General features: G+C 42.4%; 1 protein-coding gene and 1 long non-coding RNA gene across 5 annotated transcripts in view; one reads left to right on the top strand and one right to left on the bottom strand.

Moving 5' to 3' along the window:
• The first annotated feature begins 275 nt into the window (after positions 1-275).
• LOC123334190 overlaps positions 276-26,049 on the top strand; it is a 49,997-nt gene continuing 24,223 nt past the window's right edge. The window contains exon 1 of the long non-coding RNA XR_006552029.2: positions 276-818. This is a non-coding gene — a long non-coding RNA (uncharacterized LOC123334190). The remainder of the gene's footprint in view (positions 819-26,049) is intronic.
• Positions 18,243-26,049, bottom strand: part of PPM1L (protein phosphatase, Mg2+/Mn2+ dependent 1L) — a 325,454-nt gene continuing 317,647 nt past the window's right edge. For all 4 annotated transcript variants that reach the window (XM_006072835.4, XM_025288968.3, XM_044945377.2 and 1 more), the window contains exon 4: positions 18,243-24,008. In XM_006072835.4, the coding sequence (XP_006072897.1) occupies positions 23,662-24,008 (347 nt within the window). In that variant the 3' untranslated portion in view covers positions 18,243-23,661. The remainder of the gene's footprint in view (positions 24,009-26,049) is intronic.

Consider the following 26,049-nt stretch of genomic DNA (forward strand, 5'->3'; position numbering starts at 1 on the left):
CAAACTGGTAACAGGAATTGCCTCTCAACAACTTTGCTACCTTTAAAGTACCTTTTATCACTTCATTCTCAACAACAAGGATGAATTATTTTTATAACATAAATGTTTTAACCATATATTAACAAATTTGTTTTTGTGTTGTGCTTAGTTGCTCAGCTGTGTCTGACTCTTTGCAACCCCATAGAGCAAAGGCTATGTAGCCTGCCAGGCTCCTCTGTCCATGGGATTCTCCAGGCAAGAATACTGGAGTGGGTTGCATGCCCTCCTCCAGGGGATCTTCCCAACCCAGGGATCAAACCCAGATCTCCCACATTGTGGGTGGATTCTTTACCGTCTAAGCCACCAGAGAAGCCCATTAACAAATTTAGGAAAAGACAAAAAAGCAGGGTCAGAAAATGTCATGGTGAAAAGCTGGTGGGGTTCAAGGTCAAAGACTGGGCTTACTGCTGAGCCGCCAGGCCCTTCTGCCCCACCCCCTTTCTCCCACAGCTGAGGCTTGTGAACAAATCCGAACAAATCCAAGGCAGTAGGCTCCCAGGTGAAACCAAGCAACTCTGACTGGGACTTGAATGCACTTGTCTTTTAGTCAAAATTGCTCCTCTCGAGTCAGGACTTACTGAAGCTCAGGTTTTCTGTTCGCAGAAAGAGTTCAGTGAGAGACAAAGTGATAGGAAGAAGTGGATTTATTAAAAGAGATATATAGTCCACAGACAGAGCGTGCTCCGTCTCAAGGCACCAGGGTCTGGGATCATCTTGGAAAGTGAGAGCGGCCCTGGGAGAAACAGACTGCAAAGACAGAACCCAGACCGTCTCAAAAGGTAAGAGCATCCCTGGAAGTTAGTTTTTGTGGGCTGTGTCATTTCTTACGCTAACTACATTGGGAGGATTATTTCAAGTCTTTGGGAAAGGAGCAGAGATTTTCAGGATTTGGGCCACTGCCCACTTTTTGACCTTTTATGGTTGGCCTCAGAGATGTTATGGTGTTGGTGGTGTGTTATTTAGCTTGTGCTAATGTATTACAGTGAGTACATAATGAGGCTTAAGGTCTGTGGGAAGGTGAACCTTCCGCCATCTTGGGCCTAGTGGGTTTTAGCCAGTTTATGCCATATTTTCAAGGGCTGTGTTATTCTTTTAAAGGTTGTGCCCTGCCCGCTTCCCTCCTGTTTCACAGGGACTGTCTACTGGGCTCCTGTGGACTGTTCTGGCCTCATTAAAAAAAAAAAAAAACAATGCCTCCTTCTCCCTCATCAGTGGTTCCATCTACACTGTTTGGACCTGCAGCTTCCATGCTGATGCCTGAGGCTAAAGGCCAAGGCAGCAAGCTGAAGCGGCAAGCCTGGGCTGATATTCTTCTAGACTTTGGGGGTGTGTCATAACCAAACCTTGGGATGTAGTGGGTCCAGGGGTCAGTTCCTCACAGCTGAGGGGAACCTGACTAGGGACATGGGAACAGTTTACCTGCCCGGAGTGGGTTGTGCTCATGGTGAGTGGGAAGCTGTAAGAACATAAACATTCCTCTGGGGTAGAGAGGAAACGGCTGGTTCATGACTTGGGAGCTCTGGGGCTCCAGTGTGGATTGTGCTGGGAACCAGCACCCAGGCTGCAGGAAGCCCATGGAAATGCAGTGGGCACTTTTCTCTGGTGCTGGTCTACGAGGTAGGGCAGTGGGTCTGTGGGGGCAGGGGAACAGGAGGTCAGGGAGGGAGCCCTGAGGAGTCTTTATGCATCTCACCGTGAAGCCGGCTCTTCTCATTTGGGAGAAAAGATGTCAGGGCCTCATTTGTTTGCCTTTCATGGTTTACTCCCTGTGTCATCCGAGGAGGTTTGCTTTATGAACTTGGCACAAAGTAGTTTCAGGGTTTGATGATAATACCATTCACTCTGCCCTCTTCATAAATGAGAAGCCAGAAAATCTCTAGGTTTTGGTAAATTCACAATGAAATGACCAGTGCTCTGGACCCAGGTCTTGCCATTCTTCTGTGCCCCGGGACTGCTGTGATTTCTTTAAAATGGAAATGTCTCAAGGTTTCAGGAAAAGAACTCTTGAGAAACCATAAATGATTAACTTGGTGTTCAAAAGGTCAAGTGATAATCAAACCTGTCTCTTAGGTCAATGACTATGAGGAGGAGGAAAGTAACAACCTCACTTTTGTTATTGACTCTCTTTTTATATGAATCTTTAAAAATTTCTGCACATTTTGTTTCTCTTTCCTTTAGTGAACCTTAACATAAAAATGAAGTAAAATTTTAAAAAGCATTATATATGTAAAAATTAAAATTTTTATTTCTCAGCCTTAAATTCAAAAGCAAATGGACAGGCAGTTATTATTTTGTCTGTTGAACAACCTCCTGGAGAATTTCTACTTCTGAGAAATGTCTTCTCCACTAACTCCATCTGCATGGTCAGTACAGTGTGACTCAAGCCATGAGGATTCCCCCAGTCCTAAGATCCCAGCTCCCTGGAGACAGCCCAATGATCAGCTTGACATTATTGGGCAATTGCAGTTCCTCTCAAAGAATTTAGAATTAAGACTAAGCAATCTAAGTCTGAGCATTGTCTTCAACTAAGGAGATATAAATCTGGGAAATTTTGACATTTGTTGTTCAGTCACTAAGTCATGTCAGCTCTTTGTGACCCCATGGACTGCAGCATGCCAGGCTTCCCTGTCCTTCACCATCTCCCAGAGTTTGCTCAAACTCATATCCACTGAGTCGATGATGCCATTCAACCATCTCATCCTCCATCGTCCCCTTCTCCTCCTGCCTTCAATATTTCTCAGCATCAGGGTCTTTTCTAAATGAGTCAGTTCTTCACATCAGGTGGCCAAAGTATTGTAGTTTCAACTACAGCATCAGCCCTTCCAATGAATATTCAGGGTTGATTTTCTTTAGGATTGATTGGTCTGATCTCCTTGCTGTCCAAGGGACTCTCAAGGGCCTTCTCCAGCACCACAGCTCGAAAGCATCAATTCTGGAACACTCAGCCTTCTTTATGGTCCAACTCTCACATCCATACATGACTACTGGAAAAACCATAGCTTTGACTATTCAGACCCTTTTCAGCAAAGTAATGTCTCTATTTTTTTATATACTGTCTAGGTTTGTCATAGCTTTCCTTCCAAGGAGCAAGCATCTTTTTAATTTCATGGCTGCTGTCACCATGCACAGTGATTTTGGAGTCCAAGAAAATAAAGCTATTAAAAAATAATAATAAATTTCATTTTTTTAGAGCAATCTTAGTTTCACAGAAAAACTGAAAAGAAAGTATAAAGATTTCCATATACTCTCTGCCCCCACAGACACACACTCTCGCCCACCAGGAACATTCTCCACCAGAACAGTCCATGTATTACACTGGCTGTCATCACAGGGACACATCGTTATCACGCAAAGCCCACAGTTTACACTGAACTCTTGGTGGATTGTCAGTGAGGCTAAGACTATAATCCCTGGGGAAAGCTCCAGAGCTGAGGTCTTCAGCTAGTGGAAGGGCAGTAGTTTACAGAAACAAAAAAGGCTGACATTCAGATAAGCCCTTTGCCAGGGCCAGTCCCCTTTCCATGCCTGACCTAGGGCGGGGCTGGTGGACCTGCAAACCTCCAGACCTCACATGAGGCAGCAAGGCTTCCTATGGATGCCAACCCCAGGCTGGTGTCTGTACCAGGTGGCTGCTGCTGCTGCTAAGTCGCATCAGTTGTGTCCAACTCTGTGCGACCCCACAGACTGCAGCCCACCAGGCTCTCCCATCCCAGGTAGGCAGGAGGGCAAAAGGGTAAATTTGACATTTGGAGGTCAACAGCTTCAGGGGTTTGGTTTCGAACTGCAAATGAAGCCCAGCACTGCCCGCTCCCCGCCCCAACCTCCGCCCTGCGCCTCACACACCAGTCTTCTTCCACCCTGCCCTTTATTTCTCAGGTGCCCGAGGCCCATGTTGGCCCACCTGCCTTCATCTCAGCACTTTACCTGGAGTGTACTTTGCTTTTTCTGGGTCTCTATTTCCTCATCTGTAAAGAGGGATAGTATTAATAATTCTCATTCTCTTCAGAGTCAGATGATGATTTAAAGATGCTTGGGCCATCAACCTGGAGAAGAGAAAGGCTTGTGCAGAGAAAACAGCCAGAGTGACTCTGGAAAGTAGGACCAAGATAGTAGGGGGTGTTAGCAGGGAGAGATATTTTAGTGCAGGACCAGAGAAAGCCAGAGAGAGAGAAGGCTGCTTCAGGAAAGAGTGAATTCCCAACCTTAAAGGAAGTAAAAGAAGCTGGAGAGTCCTTTGGTAAGGACGCTGGAAGTGGAGAATAAGCAGGGTCTGGACTTAAAAAGTCTCCTCTGAGAGAAATACCAGTGTCAGCTTTGGAGTCGCACAGACCTGAGTTCAAATCTTAGTGCCACCTCTTACTAGCTGGGTTACCTTCTCTCAGCCTCATTTGCCTTAATGCACCAGGGAGGTAATAAGTGTGTCTGGCTTGTAGTGCTTTCTGCAAGAATTCACTGAAGTAGGAGATGGGACGGAGAAGGCAATGGCACCCCACTCCAGTACTCTTGCCTGGAAAATCCCATGGATGGAGGAGCCTGGTAGGCTGCAGTCCATGGGGTCGCTAAGAGTCAAACACGAAAGAGTGACTTCACTTTCACTTTTCACTTTCATGCATTGGAGAAAGAAATGGCAACCCACTCCAGTGTCCTTGCCTGGAGAATCCCAGGGACGGGGGAGCCTGGTGGGCTGCTGTCTATGGGGGTCACACAGAGTCAGACACGACTGAAGTGACTTAGCAGCAGGAGATGGGAAGGACCCTACGAAGTAGGTACTCAGTACCTGGGAAATTTCATTAAATCACCATTTGGTTCTAAAGAATGATTGTAAACAGTGGAGGGCACAATGGAGAAGACGTAGTTGCTGCTCCCAGGGCCAGAGTCTGGAAAGATTGCCAGCAGGAAGATAGAGATTGGAAGCAAGTAGTGTGTTCTTTGCAGAGGAACGAGGGAAAAATGAATGGGGAGATATGTATATTGACTTTTTTCCCCCTGAACTCTAATTCTGTTCCATAGCTCTGTAAATCTGCTTTTCCATCACTGCCATACTATCTTGATTACTCTGGCCATATACTAAGGTTTTTATTTTTTTAATTAAAAAATTTTTTTGGCTGTGCTGGGTCTCCGTTACTGTTTTCTCTAGTTGCGGTGAGCAAAGTTTACTCTCTAGTTGTGGTGCTTGGGTTTCTCACTATGGTGGCTTCTCTCATTGTGGAACTGGAGCACGGGCTCCAGGGCATAATGGCTTCAGTAGTTGCTGTGCATGGGCTCAGTAGTTGCGGCTCACTGAGGCTTAGTTGCCCCTTCAGTTCAGTTCAGTCACTCAGCCATGTCCAACTCTTTGCGACCCCATGGAGCAGCATGCCAGGCTTCCCTGTCCATCACCAACTCCTGGACCTTGTTCAAACTCATGTCCATTGAGTCAGTGATGCCATCCAACCATCTCATCCTCTGTCATCCCCTTTTCCTCCTGCCTTCAATCTTTCCCAGCATCAGGGTCTTTTCCAATGAGTCAGTTCTTCACATCAGGTGGCCAAAGTATTGGAGTTTCAGCTTCAGCATCAGTCCTTCCAATGAATATTCAGGACTGATTTAGTTGAGGGTTGACTGGTTTGATCTCCTTGCAGTCCAGGGGACTCACAATAGTCTTCTTCAACATTCAAAAGCATCAATTCTTCGGCGCTCAGCTTTCTTTAGAGTCCAACTCTCACATCCATACATGACTACTGGAAAAGCCATAGCTTTGACTAGGCGGACCTTTGTTGGCAAGGTAGTGTCTCTGCTTTTTAATATGCTGTCTAGGTTGCTCATTGCCCGGAGAATCCCAGGGTCGGTGGAGCCCGGTGGGCTGCTGTCTATGGGGTCACACAGAGTCGGACACTACTGAAGCAACTTAGCAGCAGCAGCAGCATGTTGCTCATAGCTTTTCTCCCAAGGAGCAAGCATCTTTTAATTTCATGGCTGCAGTCACCATCTGCAGTGATTTTGGAGCTCCCCAAAATAGTCTCTCACTGTTTCCTTTGTTTCCCTACCTATTTGCCATGAAGTGATGGGACTGGATGCCATGATCTGGTTACCCCTTGGTATTTTTTATGCTCCTGGTCTTCCCGGACCAGGGTTTGAACTTGTGTCTCTTGCATTGGTAGACAGATTCTTAACCACTGGACCACCAGGAAAGTCTGCTAGGTCTTAAGATCTGATAATATAGATCCTCCAACTTTCACAATGTTGTTTTTGGCTATTATATGACCTTTGAATTTTCATGAAAAGTTTGGAATCAGCTTGTCAGTTTCTATGACAGAGTTTTCCAGGCTTTTGATTAGAATTGTATTAAGTATAAAAAATGGGGGGAAAGGATATTTTCATACTATCGAGTCCACCAGTTTATGAATGTGGTCTATCTCTCCATTTATTCAGATTTCCTTTAATTTTTCTCAGCAATATTCTGAAGTTGGTAAAAATGTTACAATCTTGCATATATTTCATTAGATTTATTCCTAAGTATTTTATATATTTTGATGCTATTGTCAATGAAAGTTTTTATAGTGGTACAATTAACATACAATAAAATGTACAGAACTTAAGGGCTCAGTTCAATAACTTTAGACAGTTTTATACATCTGTACAGCCATCACCTAAAACAAGATATAGAACACTTACATCATCCCAGAAAGGTTTCTAATGCCACTTTCTAATCCCTACTCCTATGCCACCCCCACTATAGAGCAACCATTTCCTGGTCTCTTTCACTATAGATTTAGTCTTGCCTATTTGGGATTTCATATAAATGTATTCATGCAGTGTGTATTATTTGAAGTCTTGGTTCTTTGATTAAACATAATGTGCTTGACATTAATCCATGTTTTGTGTGTCAGAAATTTCTTTCAGTTGTTGAGTATTATTCCTTTACATGAGTGAATGGCAATTTGGCTATCCATATGGGTTGTTTCTAGTTTGCAGAGATTATGAATGACTGCTATAAAGATCTTTGTATTAGATTTTTTGTATATTTATATTTTCATTTCCCTCTGTAAACACCTAGGAATGGAATTGCAGGGTCATAGGGTGCATGCGTGGAGAAGGCAATGGCAATGCACTCCAGTGTTCTTGCCTGGAGAATCCCAGGGACAGAGGAGCCTAGTGGGCTGCCATCTGTGGGGTCACACAGAGTCGGACACGACTGAAGCGACTTAGCAGCGGCAGCAGGGTGCATGCGTGCTTTGGCACTTCAGTCGTGTCTGACTCTGCAACTCCATGGACCATAGCCAGCCGGGCTCCTTTTTTTACAGGATTTTCCCTGCAAGAATACTGGAGTGGGTTGCCATGCCCTCCTCCAGGGGATCTTCCCGACCTAGTCATCGAACCCAAGTCTCCTCCATTGCAGGTGGTTTCTTTTTTTTTTTTTTTTTTTTTTTAAACTTTACAATATTGTATTGGTTTTGCCAAATATCGAAATGAATCTGCCACAGGTATACCTGTGTTCCCCATCCTGAACCCTCCTCCCTCCTCCCTCCCCATACCATCCCTCTGGGTCGTCCCATTGCACCAGCCCCAAGCATCCAGTATCATGCATCGAACCTAGACTGGCGGATTCTTTACCACTGAGCAACCAGAGTTTTCTATGAGATGCCAAATAGTTCTCAAAAGTGTCTGTACAATTGTGTATTTCTACACAGTTTTTCTTTTATGGTTTATGCTTTTTGTGCCTCACCCAAGAAACCTTTACCTACTCCAAAGTGAGGGAGATCTTCTCCTATGTTTTCTTCCAGAAGTTTTATAGTTTTAGGACTTACATTTAGGTCTATGATCCATCTCCAATTAAAATTTTTATTCAGAGTGAGTGAGAAAGCATTTGAAATTCATTTCCCATGCAAATATCTAGTTTTTAAATATCAGCAGCATTAAAAAAAAAGACTTTCCACATTAGTGAGTGTTTAGTCCATTTTTATTTAATATAATTTTTATGATTGGTTTTAAGTGTACATTCTACTTTGCACCTCTGTGGACCCTTTCTTGCCTTCTTTTGAGTTAAGTGAGTAATCACTAGCTTATCATTTAATTTCCTTGATTGCTGTCTTAGCTATTCATTCTTATTTTTGAAATTAATTTTTTAATTGATTGCTTTAGAGCTAGACTTCTCAACCTTGGTACTATTGACATTTTGAGTCAGATAATTCTTTGTGGGTTGTGCTTTATTTGTATTTTGCTTCATTGTGGTTTGCTGATCTTGCTTGTTTCATACATTGATGTTTTTCATAACTTTGAGAATTCATGGTCACTATTTCTTCAGTTATTTTTCTGTCCCATCCTCACTCTTGACTCTTTCTGGTATTTGAGTAACGTGTAACTTACACTGTTTTATAGTCTCCTACATGTCTTTGTAAAATGTGTTCCATTAATTTTCCTTTAATCTTTTTTCTTCTTTTCTTCAGATCAGGTAATTTGTATTGATCAAATTCACTCACTCCTTCTTTGCCATCTCCAAGTTCTGTTAAGCCAGTTCAGTGAAATTTTCATTCCAGTTTTTTATTTAACTGTACGAGAATTCTTATTTTTAATTTTTCACTTCTCTATTTTATCTATTTTCTTATTAAGACCATAGTGGCCTTAAATTCTTTGATCATATTTATTGTTGCTGCTATAAAATCTACCAAGATCAATATCTAGGCTTCTCCAAGTTGAATACCATCAGCAGCTGTTTTTTTTTTGACTATCGTTCACATTTTCCTGTTTCTTTGCATGTCTAATAGTTTCTCAGGTTTATATTGTACTAGGAAAAGTGAGTAAGATGTTGAAAATCTGTAAATATTCTGGATTCTACTGTTTACCCCTGAAGATTTTTGATGTTTGATTTTTGTTCTAGTAAGTAGTTCAGTTACTATCTAGTCATCTTGATCTTTTTTTAAGTTTTTTTTGATGGAAGTAGCAGGGGGAACATGTTATAGTTTGTCTCAGCAAGTCTGTAAAAGCCTGAGGTGTTCCCAAGACCTTTCAGTTAGTTGTTACTCAGCTTCCCCATTTTCTCTTGTGGATCTTGTCAACACTTGAATTTAGGCTCAGTTAGGTCTGGAGAAGGCAATGGCAACCCACTGCAGTACTCTTGCCTGGAAAATCCCATGGACAGAGGAGCCTGGTAGGCTGCAGTCCATGGGGTCGCTAGGAGTTGGACACGACTGAGCGACTTCCCTTTCACTTTTCACTTTGATGCATTGGAGAAGGAAATGGCAACCCACTCCAGTGTTCTTGCCTGGAGAATTCTAGGGATGGCGGAGCCTGGTGGCCTGCTGTCTATGGTGTCGCACAGAGTCGGACACGACTGAAGCGACTTAGCAGCAGCAGCAGGCTAGATCTGAAATGGGCCTTCTTTGAGAGAGTGGTCCTTACTTCTAATACACAGCCTAAGTGTCTTCACTGGATGTCCCTCCACTCTGTTTTGGCCAGAACTTGATATTCCCCACAACACTCATTTACAGCGTCTCTATTCCACTCTCAGCCCCACAGCAGCCACTTGCAGCTGAGCCTTGGATTCTGGCCCCTGTGCACATCCAGTGATCCCTCAGCTAAGGGCTCATGAGGGGCCCACACGTAGACTTCCAGGGCTCCCCCTCTGTTAAGCTCTCCATAGACTCCAGCCACATCCTTTATCTTCACTTCAGTCTATCTCAGCTTGTACTCCAGGTTACTGTGCCACAGTCAGAAAAGTGTCTGCTCACAGAGAGCTGAGGTGATCATGAACTTGTGACTGCTTCGCCCAAGGATGCTCTCTTGCACTCCCTATAGTCCAGTGTTGCCCAATGTCTGAACACAGTTGCTTAGCACAGTTTATCCAGTTTCACAGTTTACTATTTACTGTGGATGGCCTAGTGCAATACCACTTAACCTGTGAGAGCTGGAAGAGGAAACCCCTGGAGACTCCTTGAAAGTTTTGAGTCTTGAGTGTGAATTGTTCCGGAGGCCTCACTGAATTCCACGAAAGGGAAAGTGTTAGTCGCTCAGTCGTGTCCGACTCTGCGACTGCATGGACTGTAGCCCACCAGGCTCCTCTGTCCATGAAATTCTCCAGGCAAAAATATTGGAGTAGGTTGCCATGCCCGTCTCCAGAGGATCTTCCCAACCTAGGGAAGATCCCAGGTCTCCCTCATTGAGGGCAGATTCTTTAGTGTTTGAGCTACCTGGATTCCATGAGGCACCACTAAAATCCTTAAAGTCCCCTTTCTGCTTAAACTACCAGGATCTGTAGCTGTTAACCTCAAAACTCTGAATAGATTGTCACCACTCTATTTCTAAAAATGGAAGAAAAGAGAGAGAATATAACCAGTCACTGAAGTGAAGGTGGGGTTTTGTAATTCTTGATTCCTATTTCCTTAGATCTGTGGTTGATGTTGGAAATGTCCATAGTTCTTACTCTAATCCAGATAACAAATGCCTGTCCCAGAACCTCTAATCACATCCTTCATATTATGTTAGAAACTTTCTATCCAGAGAAAGGAGTGGAAGACAAGACTTTGCAGACTGCATGTTCTAATCTGGCTATCAAATATTATTTTTAATGAAAAGGATAAAAATAATCCAAAGCCACATTTTTTTTTCCTGCTTTGTTATACCCAATTACAAATTTAGTAATCTGGTGATTAACTTTTATTGTTGTTCTTCCAAGTTTCAGGTGCTGTTCACATCTAAGCATTTCACCTAAACATAGTATTACAGGTGTGCATGGGTGTGTGTATATATTTATTCATCTCTAAATTCCACTGTTCCTTCCTGCATCTTGTGAAAACCTTTGCAGATGGATATTCTCTACTGAACAGTTTTCCCAGAAGTGTGACATGTCATGTTGCTGAAGTTTACATATGTGTATAGCTAATCTAACTTTATCACCTAATACCAGGTATATACTTTGTTATTGTGGTATAAAGCTGGGTGAAAGTTGTGTTAACCCTAAACAATTTTTATTGCATACATTTTTTAAAGTTATCTCATTTTGAGTCAAAGCCAGGCTTATTCCTGTTCCAAATGAAAGCACCCAAATTCTCGATACCTCCTATGCTTCTGTTATGCTTTTATCTTATCCTCAGGCCATGAACTCTTCTTTTTTCTATGTGGAATCCCAACTTAACGGCCACTCCGACCCAGAAGCATTGAGAAATTAGAAAATTCCAGGATAGGCATCAGAATGTAAAATGTGTTTAACCAAAAGAAAAAGAGCAGCAGTCTCATTTGTAAAGTCCAATAGCTTTAATGTGTTTACTCTTGCTTTAATCTGGTCATCAAGGGTGTATTTTTAGCTGTTCATTTGGTATACAACACAGAATCAGTGATTGCATGAACACATTAGTCTCTACAAGGCTAAACCTACCTCTAGCACACATCCAAGGGACCTGAGTGACATCCATGCATCTTCAGTGACCGTGCACTCCCATGTACTCCAAGCTTAGCACCAAACTGACATTTTAGCTTTATTTCAAATGTCTCTTAGAGACAAACATAGACTAGTAGGTATAAAAACCTCTGAAGAGTACCAAGAGCGATGAGGTTTTGCCAAGGTTTTGTTGTGTTTTATGGACAGTTTTCAGGGACTAACTTACCAGAAAGTCTGATGGATTTGAGCAGTCATTTTGATCTGTGATTTAATTATTAAAATACAGTTGGAAGGTTCCTAAAAGGAAACATGGTTGAATATATCCTGCTACCTTTTTATAAACCCATAATATCTTATGATTTTTAAAATAGCAAGAAAACACTGGTGGACAATTTTCCTTGATGTTAAAATGGGTATAGTAAATGCATTTGCAAAGTCCTGTTTCAAACTTCAGCAGGGAACAAGGGCAGAGCTTTTGAGATATACAGTTCATGAAAAATACTTGTCAGTTATGTGAGTTTTTTTTCTTACTCCATCCAACCCTCCTTTCCTTTCTTTATAACTGGACTCCCCCTATGGTTTTAATCTTAGCAAATCAGAAATTGGTTTCTTTTAATTTGCATTTCCTTTTGTATATTCTCTTGATTAAAAACAACAAAAATTCCACTGCTGTCCACAATGAGATATTCCCAATCTCTTACTTACTCTCTATTATTTTAATTCAATAGGATTCTAATGTAATTTGGCAACAGCTAATATTACTTGGATCAAGAAGCATTTGGCATAAACAGAAAGAGATGTCTAGGGAAGATGACCAAGCAAAGAATTTAGAAAGAAGGGATGGCCTCCGTGGTTAAAAATAAAAGTCTTTTTTTTTTTAATATTTTATTTATTAGTTATTTATTTATTTGACTGAACTGGGTCTTAGTTGTGGCATGTGGGATCTAGTTCCCTGACCAGGAATCGAACCCCAGGTCCTTTGCATTGGGAGCTCAGAGTCTTGGCCACTGGACCACTGGGGAAATCCCTAAAAATAAAAGTCTTGTATTCAGTTCTGCTTTACTGTGCAGAAAATAGATACTGTTGTTATTCAAAATATAAAACTTAAATCCCATGCTTAGATTCTGGAATATCTAAAGTAACTATGGATACCAAATTTATGATTAAAAACAAAATCTTACACTTAGTCTTCACATTTAAGATCAAGACATAATTGTATTTCTGAAATGTGTTAATTTTCTATATAATAAATTCGCTCATTTATCAAGGAATACTGATGATAAAAACTCAGTTATGGGTTCTCATCTGGGACATGAAGCTGGGACATAGCCTCTTGGGAATAAAAATAAAAACAGGTCGTGGAGAGGTGTTTCCTGTCTGCCTTTGCTGTAATTCTCTCTTTCCTCCAGAGGACCCTGTAGGGAGATCCCTGGCTTGGATCTCCTGCTGAGCCGTTGTATGGCTATTGTTCCAGTGGTTATTCCTCAGTGGGACAGCCCTACCCATGCCCACTCCCCAGAAGCTCCCTGTCTCACCTCCCCACTCCATACTTGGGAAACTAGATGATCTAATGTGGAGTAATTATCTGTGCAATTTGCTTGGGTGGTGGCAAGATATTCCCAATCTGTTACCATTTGCTGTCTGTCAAGTGTAATAAAGAATGACTCTAATTCTGCCTTGTCCTTACACAACTAAGTCACTGGAGAAAATCTTGAAAGATGTGTTTTTACCCCATTCAGCCAATACTGAGCATTGCAATATCCATGAAGCCTCCACAGGCCTGAAAGTGACAAGGCAGGAACGATGCCTGAGTGCTCACCTCTGGATACACTCCCTTAGGCTATCTGCACTTGGTAGGTGCTCAAAAAGGTCATAATAGTAATGGAAAGAATACACAAGCAGGTTTATTTACAGCAAAAATAGTGGCTTTCTCAACTAAATCTAGTGCAGATCAGTGTTTTATGAATCCAGTGATGCTTATGTGTGTGTGTATATATATTTATATATTTAAAAACTTATGTATTTGGTATATAGAATTATGTATGTAAGCATAATTCACATTGGGGTGTTTTGGAACAAACTGTTTCACTACTATTTTTCAGGCTTGTTAGAATAATTATTCTTTTGAACTCTAAAATGTCTTCTATTGCTTTTGTTTTCCTTTTCCTGGCTGACCAAAGGAATATTGAAGCATTGCAAAACAAATTTCAACTCTTTATAATCTGAACTGAAATTGTGTGAGTGCTATAAAGCAAAGCCACTGGCTTTAGTAATTGAAAGAGTAACAGTGTTCCAATGTGAACGTGTATTTCTGATAAAATGTTAAAAAAGCAAACTGCTTTCTAAAGGAGGAGCAAAAATTATTGGATCTTCTCCCATTCTTTATTTACTACTCCATTTTTCTGACTATATGCTTGAGATAAAGGGTAATCAAGATGAAAAATACATAGACACTTATAGTCTTGGAACCTGAATAGGGGGAGTATTCTTGCTTAAAGTCCCATGGTTATAGTTTTCCCCCATGGCAGGATTTATATCTTTTCATTATTACACTAAGCAGTCACTGTTTGTCTCTGCATACACTGGGAGACAGATGGGGATATCAAATGTGCACAGGAGATACCATTCTCTTTAGTTAGAGATGTCTAATACATCATTTCTATAGGATTTTAAAAAAATTATATGAGCAAACATGACCTTTGTAATTATATGAAAAAGTCTCTAGGAAGCAGGAACATTAAATAACCCTGTGCTTTGTCTTTGTGAAATGGTCAGTTTTAAATTGAATACTCACTGGCATTCATGTTGGTGTTTGAAAAATTATCAAATTTAGAACTCACCCCCAGATGTAGCTGTGAGCGACTTTATCTGACTTCAGTTTTACTGAGACACCCTAAAATATAGGGTCTATCATTTAGTGTCTCTTACTATTTGAAAAAAAAAAAATCTTGAAAGGAGTATTCCCTCCTTGAAATGCACAAATTCTTAGGATTCAGGGTAAACAATGTCTAGCATTTGGAATGGAGAAGGCGATGGCACCCCACTCCAGTACTTTTGCCTGGAAAATCCCATGGACGGAGGAGCCACCGGCTGCAGTCCATGGGGTCGCTAGGAGTCGGACACGACTGAGCGACTTCACTTTCGCTTTTCACTCTCATGCATTGGAGAAGGAAATGGAAACCCACTCCAGTGTTCTTGCCTGGAGAATCCAGGGACAGGGGAGCCTGGTGGGCTGCCGTCTATGGGGTCGCACAGAGTCGGACACGACTGAAGCAACTTAGCAGCAGCAGCAGCATTTGGAAAGCAAACAGTACTTAGGACAGTGAAAGTGGCTTAGGAGAGCAGTAAATAAGACCACGTGTATCTGTTTTCACTGGCAAAGAATGGAACAAGGGTGGTAATTTTACTAACTTTACAAATAACTCAGGATTCATTTTTACTTCAATGTTATCTACTTAACTTCAGAAAGAGCACAAATATTAGAATGATTCATGATGTTAATAAAATATAATGTCTCCTTAATTGAAAATATTTTATTTTTCTTCGGTTTTGTCTTAAATACTTTGTTGAAAATGCTATTCTTTACATTCTGACTTTGATCTCATTGGAAATTAATTGTTCACTTTTTAAAATTAAAAAAATGCTTCAAGCTATATTTTCCTTATATATTACTCTACCTAGGCCATCAGTCATACAAAAAGAAGATTTAGAATTGTATTTATTAACATGTAAGCAAAGCTTTAACCAGTACTGTAAATGGGAAGCCTTGAATTTGAGTAAGTGAAAAGTGAGAAAACCTGCTTTCTCAGGTCTATGTGCATGGGCGTACCAGGCAGCACAGTGGTAAAGAAGATGCCTGCCAGTGCAGGAGATGCAGGCTGGATCCCTGGGGCAGAAAGATCCCCTGGCATAGGAAACAGCAACCCACTCTACTATTCTTGCCTACAAGATTCCATGGACAGGAGTCTGGTGGGCTATAGTCCATGGGGTCACAGAGAGTCATATACAACTGAGCACATGGGTCTCTGTGCAGGGGTCAACAACTGCTATTAAATGCAACATATGCAAGTAAAATTCTAACAATCCAAATTTTTGGTAACCAACTTTTTACATTATTAATGTCGAAAAAGCAAGAGAGTTCCAGAAAAACATCTATTTCTGCTTTATTGACTAGCCAAAGCCTTTGACTGTGTGGATCACAATAAACTGTGGAAAATTCTGAAAGAGATGGGAATACCAGACCACCTGACCTGCCTCCTGAGAAATCTGTATGCAGATCAGGAAGCAACAGTTAGAACTGGACATGGAACAACGGACTGGTTCCAAATAGGAAAAGGAGTACGTCAAGGCTGTATATTGTCACCCTACTTATTTAACTTCTATGCAGAGTACATCATGAGAAACGCTGGGCTGGAGGAAGCACAAGCTGGAATCAAGATTGCCGGGAGAAATATCAATAACCTCAGATATGCAGATGACACCACCCTTATGGCAGAAAGTGAAGAGGAACTAAAAAGCCTCTTGATGAAAGTGAAAGAGGAGAGTGAAAAAGTTGGCTTACAGCTCAACATTCAGAAAACGAAGATCATGGCATCTGGTCCCATCACTTCATGGCAAATAGATGGGGAAACGGAAACACTGCCTGACTTTATTTTTCTGGGCTCCAAAATCACTTCAGATGGTGATTGCAGCCATGAAATTAAAAGATGCTTACTCCTTGGAAGGAAAGTTATGACCAACCTAGACAGCATATTAAAAAACAGAGACATTACTTTGCCAACAAAGGTCCGTCTAGTCAAGGCTATGGTTTTTCCAGTGGTCATGTATGGATGTGAGAGTTGGACTATAAAGAAAGCTGAGTGCTGAAGAATTGATGCTTTTGAACTGTGGTGTTGGAGAAGACTCTTGAGAGTCCCTTGGACTGCAAGGAGATCCAACCAGTCCACCCTAAAGGAGATGAGTCCTGGGTGTTCATTGGAAGGACTGATGTTGAAGCTGAAACTCCAATACTTTGGCCACCTGATGCGAGGAGCTGACTCATTTGAAAAGACCCTGATGCTGGGAAAGATTGAGGGTGAGAGGAGAAGGGGACGATAGAGGATGAGATGGATGGCATCACCGACTCAATGGACATGGGTTTGGGTGGACTCTGGGAGTTGGACAGGGAGGCCTGGTATGCTGCGGTTCATGGGGTTGCAGAGTCAGACACGACTGAGCTACTGAACTGAATGTCAGATTACTCTAAAGGTTTTTTTCTCCCTAGTTCCTTGACTATTACTTCTACCTTTGTTTCTGCATGAGCACGTTTAAAATTATGCCTTGTCTAATTAGTATAGAAATATGTTGAGATACTACTGCGTGGCCTCACATTTAACCTCTGAATTTCTTTATGACAAAAGGTAATGGGAGAATGTGGCTGAAACATGGTCCCTTTCCTATGAAGAAGTGACCCAGGCAGACTGCCCTGCCTCCTAACCCTCCCCCCACCACAATCTGCCATTGAAGCCCTCACAGTAGGGCTGTGCTCAAAGCTAGGGACTCTGGTTCTTAGAGGTTTTGAGATTAATTTGGATTCAGCAAATGTCAGAGGGGATTTCTGTGATAGTTAATGCCAGATTATAGGACTTCTAGAGTAAATAGGGACTTCCCTGGTAGCTCTGGAGAAGGCAATGGCAACGCACTCCAGAGCTCTTGCCTGGCAAATCCCATGGATGGAGGAGCCTGGTAGGCTGCAGTCCATGGGGTCGCTAGGAGTCGGACACGACTGAGTGACTTCACTTTTACTTTCATGCATTGGAGAAGGAAATGGCAACCCACTCCAGTGTTCTTGCCTGGAGAATCCCAGGGACGGGGGAGCCTGGTAGGCTGCCGTCTCTGGGGTCGCAGAGAGTTGGACACGACTGAAGCAACTTAGCAGCTGGTAGCTCAGATGGTAAAGCGTGTGCCTACAATGCAGAAGACCCGGGTTCAATCCCTGTGTTGGGAAGATCCTCTGGAGAAGGATATGGCACCCCACTCCAGTACTCTTGCCTGGAAAATCCCATGGACAGAGGAGCGTGGTAGGCTACAGTTCATGGGGTCGCAAAGAGTCAGACAAAACTGAGCAACGTCACTCGGTAAATAGAACCACATCTCTAAATATAATCCACATTTTTGCAACTTGCTTGCTTTTTGGTCATCATTTTTTTTTTCAACATTTTTTTTTAATTGTAAAATACACACAAAATGTGTCATCTTAACCGAGTTCCCTGTGCTGTACAGTAGATTCTCCTTAGTTATTTATAGCGTGTATATGTTAATCCCAGTCTCCCAATTCATCCCACCTCTCATCCCCACCTTGGTATCCATATGTTTGTCCTCTACATCTGTCTATTTCTGCTTTGCAAATAAGGACATCTATACCATTTTTCTAAATTCCATATATATAATATGATATTTGTTTTTCTGACTTACCTCACTCTGTATGGTAGGCTCTAGGGCCATCCATGTCTCTGCAAATGACACAATTTCTTTCCTTTATACGGCTAATATTCCAGTGTATATATGTATCACATCTTTTTTTAATCTGTTCCTCTGTTGATGGGCATTTAGGTTGCTTCCGTGTCCTGGTTATAGAATACAGTGCTGTAGTGAATACTGGGGTGCATGTATCTCTCTGAAGTATGCTTTTCTCTGGGTATATGCCTAGTAGGATTGCTGGGTCATTTGGTAATCCTATTTTTAGTTTTTTAAGGAACCTCCATACTGTTCTCCATAGAGGCTGTATCAATTTACATCTTTTTTGGTGGAGTTGTGAATTGTGCAAATGCCGGTGATGATCTGTTAAAATGAACAGTTACTACATGCTCTCTTCAAAGTCCTTAACTTGGATTTATTGAAGTGATTGTACAAATGAAGGTGTGGTTATTACTAAACACACGAACATGATCATAATCAACCCTTGGTTAAACAGTTTGCAGCTTAACAGTGGTAAAAATAAAAAATAATGGACAAAGCCTCAACATTATTAAGAATTAGCAAATAAACTTACATACTAGAAAACAAGTTTAGAATCAGGTATATAATGGAAACCTCACAATCACTTGCTCTGTGCAATCTGTCACCTAGTCTAAGTGGTCTTACTTTCAGTTTTATGCTATTTTGGATAAAAACGAAAGAGTGTATTCCTAAATACTGGCTGTAATTTTAAGATAATGACTTTACTGTAAATTCACTTTGTACCATGTTTTCAACTAGATTTATTTCCTCTGTGGTGTGGATTCTCTCTCAGAGCTTTCTGAACATATTACCCAGGCTGAGAGTGACAATTATGGAGCTATAGTCAAGCCTTACATTTTAGGCAAGAAATAACTTGCCAAACTTAATTATATATATAAAACGTGAAAGATGGGACAACATGGGATAGGGATTTTAGAATGAATAAGAAAAGAGAGTAAATAAATGTAAATAGTTTACATTTCCATTATTATACAATGGATACATAATTTTTAAAAGTCTAGTTAGAATTTAAAAAATGAATTAATACCAAATCTGCTATCCTCCCTTTTCTATTATTTTAAATAGATTTTCTTACTCTCACATAGTGATAAAATGTAAGTATTTATTTTGATTCTACCTGAAAAGCAAAGATAACTTCAAAAAAGCAACTAAAAGCTCTTGGAACGAATTTTAAAAATCCTTAGCTGTAGCAAGGTTTTTGCTTATTATTCATACAAAAAGAAGGGACCCCATGTTTAGAGTTTCAAGCAAGATCACCAAGCTTCTACTATCAATGTGAGGCTGCTGAAGGTCAAAGTAAATCATACTATTTCTTAATACTGCTTTCATTAACAAATCAGCCTCTTCCATGAAAGGATGAGTGCTTCTAAATATTTGGCAAACTATGCTGCAACCACTAAGAGTCACAGTGAATGAGAAAACAGTAATATTTCCATAGAGCAGAATTTCCCAAAGGGCTTCCTATGGAACACAGGCTTCTTGGAGTGTTACTAGGTATTACTCAAAAAAAAGTTTCCATGGTCAGATGAATCTGGCAAACACTAGAACTACATATGCGGTATTTTTTTTTTTTTTTTTTTAGCTTTCTTCAGAGGATATTTAAATTAGAACCTTCAATGTACTAACTTTCTAAGATAGTATGTTTTCCAAAATTCTTTTGACCCTGGAACCCTATATGAGGAAGAGTATCTTTGGAGCTTGTGTCCTGTGGAACATGCTGGGGGAACACTCCTGCAGTGCTCAACTAATTAGCTTCAAAGTCTAGATGTGAATGAGTTAATCCAGGGGCAATTAAAAAGGCTCTAGTCTAATGGGCTTCCCTGGTGGCTCAGACGGTAAAGCGTCTGTCTGCAATGCTGGAGACCATGGTTCGATCCCTGGGTTGGGAAGATCCCCTGGAGAAGGAAATGACAACCTACTCCAGTACTCTTGCCTGGAAAATCCCATGGACAGAGGAGCCTGGAAGGCTACAGTCCATGGGGTTGCAAAGAGTTGGACACGACTGAGCAAATTTATTTTACTTTACTTTATGGTATCTAATGGTCATGTCATTTCTGCAGAGCTAGGTCAGGAATGCTGGTGTGATGAGCTAAGGCAATTTAGGGGAACATCAAAATCAGTCTCATACTGGGTCGAAAGAAGGAAACAATTTTCTGAGATCACTGGAAAATAAAACCTTATCCAGAGTATGGATTACTGTACCTCCAAATGTACAATGAACTGTTGCCCTTTCTAAACTTTCTGTGTTCCCAGTTGCAAGAGAGTTAGATCTAGCATCAATTCGGGGGAGGGAGGGGGAGTCAGGAAAATCAAAGTATACTTGGCAAAGGAAGAAGTGATCACTCCCTTTGTGAATCCCTCATGTATGGATGAACATTCCAGTGATCCAATTCAATTGTGTAATCAACTTCCTAGAACCACTTGAGATAGGGTTGGTGATGCCATCACTCACATAATCCTGTCTGCACAAAATGTTCATGGGTTGAAATCACATCAGTTGTATGCAATAAGGCCCATTTTAAATATCCAAATTGCATGGGCTCCCTGGTGTTCAGACGGTAACGAATCCGCCTGCAATGCAGGGAACCCAGGTTTGATCTCTGGGTCAGGAAGATCTCTGGAGAAGGCAATGGCACCCCACTCCAGTACTCTTGCCTGGAGAATCCCATGGATAGAGGAGCCTGGGAGGCTCCAGTCCATGGGGTCGCAAAGAGTGGGACCCAACTGAGTGACTAACACTTTCACTTTCATATGCTCCTTCACTCTGTAAAACACTCTGTAATACTCTTACCACATAGACAAGACGCTAGAGGCCAATGCCTTCAGTCCAAGGCTAGGAACAGAATGTAGCCTTGGTTACCAGGAACATGTACAGTTATGCTGTGTTAGAATGGTGACCTCAGAGTCAAGTGCTTTGGGCAAGTTGGTCACATAAAATAAATGCTGGTCTTGGGAGCTAGTTTCAGAATTTTCCATGTAAGTATTATTTATTCCTTTCACTAGAGATCTGCAAATACAGTGACTTTTAAAAAAAAAGTTTCCGTGCCTTCTCCCCTCCCCGCCACCCCCCACCCCCCACCAAATTCTGAGCCGTTGTAAGAGTACAAATTGCCACCAGAGCAGCAGGAAAGCAGCGCATTAATGAAGACCTGGGCTTGGCATCTTGCTGGGGGGGTCATAAGCACATGATCATTGGTTCCCAGCTTCATTTCTTAAAGACTATAAAACCATTCCACAATTTGGCACCATGGGGGCTATTGGCAACGCGAACTCGGGCTGGGAAGCTGGGGTGATGGTTCCAAAGCTTTGGTAGTGCTATTTCAGGAAGCTTCACATGCAAACTTCTCAAGTCAGTTTCCCTAATTAGACTCAACCTTCCTGTCCCTAGAAAATGGGGCGGCTGGCTGAAGAGCCACAGGGCACCCCGGGTGAGGTCTGCAGACCCCCAGAGGCTGGAGGCAGCTGAGAGAGAGAGAGAGAGAGAGCTAACAAGCTCCAGGATAATGGGGGAGGGAACAAAGTAGCCTGACTTGAGACATAACTATTCATCAAATTGCAGCTATTTTTGCCTGTTTCAAAAATCTACAAGCCAAACTGGGAGAAAAAGAGGCAGTAAAAAATACACACACTACTTGGTTCAAGTCAGGAATGGGTTCATTTCTACAAAGAAAAGTTTAGAAGATGCCTTGTGAACCTCAGTCAGAGGGAAAGCCACACACTCCTGCACTCAGCACCATCTACTAAAACATTTCACAGGGCAGAGAAACACTGATTTACTAATTTAGTAGCTTTTCTTCTTCATCTTCACCAAAACAGTACCATTTTCATTTTACACAATAACAGTGATCACAGAACTTAAAAAGGTCTTTCCATGGTTATTTATGAATTCTGGGTTAAGTTAAAAATAGAAAAAGGAAAATTAACTATGTACTGTAACATGCTGACACTGGTTACTCCTGGACTCCAGGTAGAGGGTGGGCTCCAGTAACTTCATAATCAGAATGTCCCGAATCCCCAGACTCAGGCCACCTGGCCCGACCATCCCATCAATGGTCATAACCAGCATGTTTCCCACAACTCCCTCCCCACCCCCACCTCAAATACACACATCCAAACGTTGTGCCTCTCAAGAGGCAGAGACTCCAGTCTAACATGGAGGCAGGTATTTTGTACTGGAACATGCTACACTTAAAAAAACCAAAACCAAGGTTCTAATTCTAATATCGTAGATTCCAATGTTAGTTTACAAAAGTAAGTACATCGCTTGGGACACCATTATTCTTTCAGTTAAAGAAAGGTTAAGAGCTCAGAGGGATCCAGACAGATCCCAGTCCTCGGCAGCCACAAGGGGATCTTTGCATCCTCCCAAGTTCTCTCCTAGGACCTTCCACATTTGAAGAAGGCAGGGGATGAGGTGGTCAGCGAATGGGGCCTCGGAGAAGCCATAAAGACAAATGCCCACTCTGGAAGGACAAAACCAGGTGGATGCCCTGGTTTTTCAGACACAGACTGGGTGGGGATGCCATGAAAATCTTGTTTGGCTCTTTGAGCCCAGCATTTTCCATAATAAAATACTGAGATTGGAAACGTGACATTGGTGATAAGAAATGAAAAGTAGCAGGTCTGGCCCCAAAATAACTCAATGGTTTGCAACCAAACATTAAAGACTGCTGCCTTTCCACCATCTAGCAGAAGCACATCCCAGTAATTTACTACCAAATTCCAACAGGAGGCTGGGGACTCTGAATGGCTTCAGGGGGCACACATGCAGTTCTATGCAGCTGCTTCTCAGAACACTTGAGAGACACTCAAAAGCTACTTGGAGAGAAAGAAATGCACAAAACCGGGCAGCTGGCACTCAAGTCAGGAAGGCAACCTCAGTAGCCTTCTCTACCAATGCAAAGCAGCAAACTTCCCAGGGGATGCTGTGCCTTATTTGGCTGTGATTTCCCCATCTATCCTTAAAGGTAAAAGGAATTACGGTATTGCGATTTGCTTTTTTCCACTTGGTACTGTAAAAAAATCACGGTGTCTGGTGGTAAAGTTTAACAGCTGCCTATTCCATTAGGTAAGGTGTAAGCAAAAGGTTAAGGCCATGCACGATTAGGATAAACACACAAAGACTGGTTGGGTGGTATACAAAGTCTCTTTAACTAATGAAGGCGGGGGAAGGTGACTTCAGGGGTGCACGTGGTTCTCCTCCTCCCCACTTCCCTCAGCCTTCAAGAACAGCTGTGGAATAATAAACCATTTTCAAATCTGTTTCTGGGCTGCTGCAGAGCAGAAAAACTGGGCTTAGGAGGACAAAGCACCCTAGGGACAGCTCTGCCTCTCAGCAAGGGGCCACAGTGGCTCTGACTCATGAGTTACCCACAGCTTCTCCTGGGAGTCCTGCCCTGCTCATTGCTCCAGCGAGAGGACACAAAGTCTGATGATCGGAGGGCCCTGTAAGGGATCTTGAAAGCAAATGTCAAAGGAGAATATATGGCACATACACCTTTCACTTCATACATGGGACTCTACAGCTATATATATTTGGACATTGGATGAAAGAGTTGGGAAAACACGAAGAAACCACTTTCCAGCATCTCAACTACATTGGCCAAGAGCACCCTCTGTTCACACAGCACATAGACTTAAGACAGTTGGGGACGGGGAACCCCATGTCTGGGATGGATGATCCTAATTGTAACTCCACACCTTTCACTACATTAAAAGAGACCAGTGTGTTGAAAGTCCTTTAGTCTAAGGCAGCTGAGACCCCGAAGGGTTCACTGCTCTTCTGTTTTGCTGCTATTCCTGAACTTCACCACCATGACTGTTATATTGTCAGGGCAGCCTCTGTAAAAGGACTGTAAAACGATGCTCTTGGCCCCAAAGTGAGGTTCATCCAAGCGGTCCTTGATGAATCGAACAGCTTCCTCGTTGCTGAAAGCATCCCAGAGGCCATCTGATGCCAAGATCATGAACTCGGGCTGGAGCTTGTCCAAGTCAAAGGTCAGGATATCTGGGTCTGGGATGACCACATTGAGGTTTTTCAGTGGATAATCCCCCAGCGATCGAGACATGGCCAGGATCCCCTGGACCCTCCAGGAGCCATTGAAACTGATAAAACCACCTGGAAAGAGACAATGAGCCCATTAGCTTGAGCAGCTGTTCCCTCTCATCCTGGTGTGATTCGTGTGCACCTGCAAAGGGCTGACCTACTGTGTGTGACCTGTCATACGTGCTCCTGCTGGCACTGCCAGGAGGGAGCAGTGTTCCTCCTGCATGGCTTGACGTCTGATCCTCTACTAGTAGATCCTCAGGCCCTCATCCTTGGCATCTTAAAGGTCTTCAAGACTAAATCAGTAGGAATATTGAGGGCAGAAGGGATGGATGGGTGAGAGCATCAGTTTTTATTAATAACTAAAGGACAACTTAGCAGTTCAGTGACTGATAGTAGGGAGCCCCAGGGAGAGGACTCAGGGACAACAGCAGAATACCACCAAAAGGCATGTGGCTGGTACCAGATACAACCACTGGGATCCATCATTAGCATGAGGCCGCCCTTGGTTGTGCCTGTATTGATTGCAAACAGCTCCCCGACTAGGATAGAGATTAAAGAATGGTGTACTTAAGCACAGTTGTTAAAGGCTCAGGCTCTTGGGTCAGTCTACTAGGATCTGATTCCTGGCTCTGTTACTTCTAGCTCGAAGTGACTTTGGATGAGAAACTCTCTAATCCTTGGTTTCCCTGGTTGCAAAATTTGGACAATAATAGTATCTATTCCATCGAGAAGCTGTGAGAAATAGAGTTATTCTATATTAATCAGTTGGCACAGTGTCTGAAAATAACATGCACTCAGTATTACACAGTGGCTCAGATGGTAAAGAGTCTGCTTGCAATGAGGGAGACCTGAGTTCGATCCCTACCTAAGTCGGGAAGATCCCCTGGAGAAAGAAATGGCTACTCACTCCAGTACTCTTGCCTGGAAAATCCCATGGCCGGAGGAGCCTGGTGGGCTACAGTCCATAGGGTTGCAAGGAGTCAGACACTACTGAGCAACTTCACTTTCACAGTCCCTATCTATTATTATGTTTTCTTTAAGGGAACTAGAACTTTGTTCATTTGCATGTTATGTCAGATATTTATTAAATATATTCTCCATGCAGGGCAGTTTGCAGGCTATAAAGTTGGACAAGATCTAGACCTTTTCCTAAAGAAGCAGAGAGTCTGGCAGGAGGGGAAATCCACCTGCATTAACAGCTACAAGCACAGAGCAGTATTTTTTCAGGGAGAACCTAGCACCTGTTAAATGCTATAGGCAGATAGAAAAGAGAGGGACGATTTCCAGTTGTGATAATCAGGGCAGAGTGAGCATTAAAGCTCAGCTCTGAACAGAACGATAGGTAGGACTTCCATGAGCAGGGATGTACAAGAACATTCCAGGAAGAGTGGTTTCCCGGGCAAGAGTATGGGCTCTGGAGTCACTGGGGTTTCAATTCTGGTCTCACCATTCACTAGCTGTGTGTCCTTGGGCACACAAGCCTCTCTGAGACTCCATTTCTTTGGCTGTAAAATGAGAATAACATTATCAACCTCATAAGGTAGGGAAAGAGCAAGTGTATGTAAAGCACCCAGCTTAGCTCCCAGCACAGAGTGAATGCATGGTAAATGGCAGCTGACATCACTGCTGTTGTACAAACAGCTTAAGGCAGGGAGACGGAAAGATTGACGTGTATTTTGACCTAGACTGGTTGGAGGGTATTGCGACACCAAACAGGAGGGGGATAGGTGTCCAGAAAGGAAGGCTGAGGCCAGAGAAAACACACATAAATATAATAAAACCAATCATCGCTCATTAAGTCCTGCTGTAAAGTACACCCTCGACACAGCAGGTGAGATTAACCTCCTTGGAGACTCGGTCTGAATTTGCTCCTATAATCACTTCCGGGTGGGGGCAGGGAGGAGGAGAGAGGATAAAATGGGCTGACATGTCAGAAGAGAGCTTTAAGGTGGCTTCTCAGGTGTACCGTATACACATCCCCGCCGTGCTTCCTCAAGAGCAAGCTGACTGTATCCCAAGTCCAGGGTCACAGTGGATGACTGAGGAGATGCTGTCTTCATAAGCAAGGAAACTCATCAAAGCTTGACAGATGCTCTTAAAACACTGTGCC

This window comes from Bubalus bubalis, chromosome 1 (genome assembly GCF_019923935.1).
Source record: "Bubalus bubalis isolate 160015118507 breed Murrah chromosome 1, NDDB_SH_1, whole genome shotgun sequence".
Taxonomy (NCBI): Eukaryota; Metazoa; Chordata; class Mammalia; order Artiodactyla; family Bovidae; genus Bubalus; species Bubalus bubalis.